The 6,040-nt window shown below is 36.2% G+C and overlaps 1 protein-coding gene across 1 annotated transcript in view; it reads left to right on the top strand.

The window, feature by feature from the left end:
* Window positions 1-1,798: 1,798 nt before the first annotated feature.
* The window catches only part of LOC107685930 (RNA binding protein fox-1 homolog 1-like), a 171,668-nt gene continuing 167,426 nt past the window's right edge, over window positions 1,799-6,040 (top strand). Inside the window, exon 1 of the mRNA XM_016482691.1 lies at window positions 1,799-2,203. Within this exon, the coding sequence (XP_016338177.1) occupies window positions 2,186-2,203 (18 nt within the window). The 5' untranslated portion in view covers window positions 1,799-2,185. The remainder of the gene's footprint in view (window positions 2,204-6,040) is intronic.

Genomic DNA, 6,040 nt, shown 5'->3' with positions numbered 1-6,040 from the left:
GTTTTCAGAATGTTGTTCAGAATATTGACCGGATCTCTCTGTACTAATCGTTTCATTCGGAAGAAAACCGTTCCATCTTGTTGCAAATATAGTACATTCTGCCACTAAAATCTTATGAAATGAGCAGCAGTCAAAGCCAGTCATTCCTGCTAGGCAGTACATGCCGTTATTGTGTCTCTTAATATATTGAATAAAATATTTAACACTTAGATTTAACATTTTAATACGCTGTTTCATTTTTCCTTTCTTAAATATATATTTTTTTCCCTGTGCCCTCAATATAATTTTCCATCCTGTTAGTCTTTGTAATATCCCTTTAACTAACATAAGCCAGTTGTATAATGACATCATCCTCCCGGAAGTGACATCAATTTGCTGAGAAAACAACAGAAAAGACAAGTCATAAACAATCAGTGTGTTAGCAATGAATTTCATGAATTCATTTTTTTTTTTTTTTTAGTATTTAAGATAAGAATACAGATATCATAATAAATAAATAAATATGCTCAATGTATAAACTACTTTAAATTCTTCACTTTAATAAGTGAACGTCTATGCTTTGCGTTATGCCTTAGAAAATCCCTTATCTGTGGCAAATCACTTTAATGCAAGCATGTCATATTGCTTTAATATGATATGTGTGTGTTTGTCTATTTGCTGTATGTGGGCCTGAGTCTGAGCCTTTAACTTAATCATTAGTCCTTACACTTTCTTTCTGTCTTGTTGTGACAGCTGTACTTTCTTTTTTATTGTTTTCCTTTTAAAGGGGAGTCAAATTGCTTCCTGAGGAGAATTGAATATTTAAATTTCCCTCAGAATTTAATTTCCCTTATATATACACTGGCAAATCTCATTGCGTTTGTATCTCACACACATGAAACCAAAAAAAATGGACCTTGCTCATATTTCCATTTTGTCCCCTCTTGGTTTGAAATCCATTTACAAAAAGCTTCTCTAATACCTGTTTCTCTAAAACCTGTGTTTGATTAAAAACCCCATCCCTCTTCTAAACAATAGTAATGAGTTTTAGCCTCATACAGTATGTGCTTTTCTAGATAGTTACGGCAGGGCTGTAGCTGGCTGCTGGCTGCATGTCTGGTCTCTCAGTAGCAGTAGCGTGGTAGAGTCAGCAGATGGCTGTAGAAAAGTGCTGTAAGGAGGCAGCCAGTGCGTCAGAGCCAGAGCAACCCGAGCGGGAAGGCCTTGGCCTCAGTACACGCTGCTTTTATCTCCAGCACATTCACTCCGGACGAGGAAGAGGAGAACGAGAGGGGAGAAAAAACCCATCCAGGCTGCAGAGTCAGGTGCAAGCTCCACATTTAGGAGAGGGTGGTGCTTTCTGTCTCCTTTTCGTCCCGTTGTACCATTTTTGATCTTAGTTTACCTGTATTTTTTTTTTTTCTTTCATGCCTTTTTTCTGCTTTTTTATTTACTTAAATCTCTCAGAGCTGAGATTGCAGTATTTTTTTTTTTGGAAGTTGCAAGCTTATTTTTTTTCGGTCAGTTGTCTTCTTACCTTCCCTCAGGACAGAAGATGAGTCTTTTGATTTCTCACTGATGTCTTCTCCTGCACATCAGCTTACGGACGACAGCGTCTGAGGATCTGAGCAGTGGTTTGTTAGAGGGAAAAGTCCTTTTTGCGGGGGAAAGATCTGTTTCGGATCATCCTATCAACTGTGCGTTAACGTACACGTACCTTTCTTGTGGAGCCTGTACTAGATAAACCTACACCATCACCCTCCTCTCTCTCTCTCTCTCTCTCTCTCTCTCGCTCTTTCTCTGGCACTTTGAGTGCATAGTTGTACTGGACTTCCTTGGTGCACGGATCTTCTCATTAAATAGATGCGTCAGGAATTGGCTTCTAAGCAGGGGTTGTCAGTGAAAGGGTGAGGAGGACCAAGTGGGGAAAGGCAAGAAAGAGCAAAAGAAAAAAAAAAATAAGAGCAAGAACAAGACTGCTAGAAGCATCTGAAACCTTGTGAAGTAGCTTCTACTTCCTCCAAGTGTCAGTTTTAATAAGCTCTATTATAGTGATATAATAAATTATACAAAAGAACTGTGAGCCTGAGAGAGTGGAAACAAGAAGGATTCAGCCGGGTTTCCGTAGCTGAGCTCGAGAAGTTAAAAGAAGCTACGTAAGGAAGCATTTCCTCACTGCCGGAGAGCCCCTGACTCCACGCTCAAGATGATGATGTATTTGTGGGTAGGTAACCGATTGTGCCGCGTTCGTTGGTGTTTGCAGACTGCTGTGTGTGTATGTGCATGTGTACTGTATACTAAAGTGTTGTTATTGACGTTTATGTGTTTTCTCGTCTGATCATTTGAGATTGTTTGTTGCAGGACAGAAATCAGTCTAAACACCTTTGATCCTCTCCACATGCGATATGCTCTGTTGTGTTGTGTTGTGTTTGTATACCGGTTAGCAATCAGTCATTTGAAAGTTTCATCCCTCTCTCATCTCGTCCTTGGCGAGGCTACTCTTTCTTTGGGGTAGAGAGTGTCAGAGAAGCGGTGTGCGACACGTTGATTCATAACTGCAGGGTTAAAGCACAGGAAGTCATTTTAGAGAGCTGTAAGCGCATGTGTCTTGGCCTGCTCATTATCTGTCTCTTCACCTGCCATTATCACTCAAAATCAGTCCTAGCTGAGGAAATTCCACTGCACTTAATTGCCCATGGAATACATTTAAAGCACCCTGATGACTTCTTCACTGTGAGGGTTTATCAGGAAATTAATCTCATTTTAACAAATCTTAATCTGATGGGCAGTTCAAGTGAAAATAGAAATAAGGAACACGTTTATCCTTTACATAATGTGTCAGCTGGAGTTTTTTTTCTTTTACTTTTTGTTTGATTTCATATTTTGACTAGCAATTAAAAGTGTATTTGGATCCATAAAATAAGGAAGACGAGATTAATAATAATAATAATAATTATTATTATTATTACATATATAATTACTATATAAATATTATATGTTATTATGTAATTAAATTATCATTATTATGGTGATGATCGTTATTTTTATAACAATAATGCAATTAATCATTCTAAAAATGTATTGCTGTTATATAAATAATAATACATTTTTATAATAATAATAATAATAATAATAGTAATAATAATAATAATGCATTTTCTTGCATTAATGAAAATTGTAATGCAAGCCGAATGAATACTGTTATTTATTTTTAAGTACAGAAGTATTCTTATAATATTAATAATTAAAGTGAAAACATGCTTTTAGACTCTATCTGTAGTCAGAAGAGCTCAGAATCAAAAGACTTGATAAACACACTAGACAATCTCCAGTTACTTAGTCATGCAGCTACAGCAAACTGAAATTCTGTATTAAGAAAATGAATATTGAATGTTTAATTGGAACATGGGTGGTCTGGAAGGAATATGCTTCGTGGAAAAGATTCAAGGATGAAATTTCCCAGGAGATGCAGAAAATTACTGTGCTGTATAAAAGTATACAGTTCTTGCTAAATATTTAATTTGCATCATTTAAGTTGGCTTATGACAAGAAATTCACTTCTTTGCTGGTTCATCTGAACAGTACTGATACAGTGATAACCCATTCAGTATTTAACCAAATACAATTAAATAAATAATTAATAATGAAATAATAATTAATTATTTAAATAAATAATTAAATCCATTCATCCATTCATTCATACACTATTACTTTCATAGCAATCCTAAATTATTTTACATAATAAAGACAGAATGATGTCCAGAGGCCTAATATTGCTGAAACTCTGTATAATGACAGAGAGCAGTCTGGGTAAAGCTATGAATATGACATGTTGTTTATATTAATAATTATTATGAAAGTTGATATTCTGGTCATATTTTTTCCAAGCACATTACCAACCCACACCAATCTTAATAACTACTATTAATTTTTGTATTTAATCATTTATAGGTGATATATTATTAACAAGGGCTGGAAGTGAAAAATGCCTTATACTCAGGTGTGCATAATTATTAAGCAGGTTTTCTTTTACGGGTAAAATGTGCCAAACAAGAGATTTAACTCACACTGAACATTTAAAAATTATGAAATGCCCATGAGAAATATTCAAAATTAATGCAATACAGAAATTGCTATATTAAATCATGACCACTGGACAGCAAAATGCTCATTGGGTCAGCAAAAAAAAAAAAAGAAGATGCATGTTAACAGCAAAAGACTTTAAGAATTTAGGTGAAGAATTTGGTGTGAAACCACCAGGAACCCTTTAGTCTCCAGCACCACCATCTTCCAGAACTGCAACCATCATGGAGTCTGCAGAAGTACAAGGTGTCAGGTCCTCAGGGACTTGAGATAAAGAATCCTGAAACATAACCCCCACTTAATATGAATCACATGCTGTGTGATTGTGATTATGAAATACATGAAGACTGATTGTTTGAAAATTTTTTATAAGCAGATATATTGAGAGTGATTCCTGAGGTATCAGCACCAGTTCATGTTGGACAGAAGTGGCGGTGGTGAGGGGGTCGTGGTGTGAGCTGCTACATCAATGAGCAAGACGGACCTTTCAGGGTTAGAGATGGGCTAAAAATGAGCCCCCAAAACTTACTGCCAGATTCTTGAAAATAAATTCTTGAAAGAGTGGTACAAGAGGATGTGGTGCTGGTCCTTCAAGAGTCACTCTCAACTTATCTGTCTATAAAGCCTAAAAAAACTCAGTCTTAATGTATTTCACAACACATCAGCATGTTATTCTTATTAAGTGGGGGTCATATATTAGGATTTTTTTTTTATCTTAGCAAAGTCCCTGAGAACCTGACACCTTGTACTTCTGGAGACACCAGGTGGGTTGCAATTCTGGAAAATTGTAGCAATGGAGACTAAAGGATTCCGGGTTCACACCTAATTCTTCACCTAAAGTCTTCATTCTTTTACAGTTGATGTGTCTTTTCTTCTTTGTCTGTTTTTTTGCTGACCCAATGAGCATTTCACTGTCCAGTGGTCATGATTTAACTTTGCAATTTCTGTATTGCATTAGTTTTTAATATTTCTCATGGACATTTAATCATTTTTGTGCTTGGAAAAAAATATGACCAGAAAATCTACTACTAAAATCTACACAATAATTATGCACACACTGTATATATATATAGAGCAGCCCCTCACGGACGATTGTTGCATAAAACATAATAAAACAACATAATAAAACAACAACATAAATAGTCCATGCTTGGTCCTCTCTCACCCTTCACTGCCATTACTCCTCCTTTTATTCTTCCGGAGCTCCTCCGTGGGACTCGAGACCGGTGAGTGGTGCAGGTGTCACTCATTATCATTTGCTCCACTCGCTCCGCTCCCACGGCTCTCGGCCCCGCCCCACTCATCACAATATACAGTATAGAATCAATGATGCAAATTTCATCAAATATGAGGCAAATCCAAATTCTGCTGTAAGGCAGCTCTAAGACAATAGTGTCATTATTTAGCTCAAATCAGCGTTGATTCAGTTCAGTTCAATAACTGTGTAAAGTTCACCAGTTATGAAACAAGTTCAATTCAGCTACAAGCAGCTCTACTGAAGATAGTAGTGTCATTATTCAGCTTAGGTCAGGTTCAATAACAGTGTCAATGTCAAAATTGGTCAATTATGAATGACCTATAAAGCAGCTCTACCATAGACAAACGTGTCATTATTAAGCCAAATTCAATTCAAGTTTCATTCTTATTCAATATTGTCAGTGCCATCAAATCGATAATATTAATTTTAATAATATTAATCTAAATATTAAGTGTTTTTGAACCCCAGCTAAGCAAGGCAAAGGCAACAGTGACAATAGCTAAGAAACTAAACCGCTGTGAAAAGAATCAGCAATCAGTAACCAAATCACTGAACGTCTTTTGAGTTGGTTATTGTATAATCCATAGAGCAGTTGTCTGAGCTACTTTATGAACTATTAGAGGAAATAGTAACTTTTGGTTGAGCTTTTGTTTAATGTTGTCATTAGAAGTACATCCCTTTCCCTTCATGTAGATTAACAGCGTGTGTGTGTGTGTGTGT

The sequence above is a fragment of the Sinocyclocheilus anshuiensis genome, unplaced genomic scaffold, assembly GCF_001515605.1.
Source record: "Sinocyclocheilus anshuiensis isolate Anshui unplaced genomic scaffold, SAMN03320099.WGS_v1.1 scaffold701, whole genome shotgun sequence".
NCBI classification, from domain to species: Eukaryota; Metazoa; Chordata; class Actinopteri; order Cypriniformes; family Cyprinidae; genus Sinocyclocheilus; species Sinocyclocheilus anshuiensis.
Note: the sequence above shows the minus strand (reverse complement) of the source record. Positions and strands in the feature narration are given on the sequence as shown.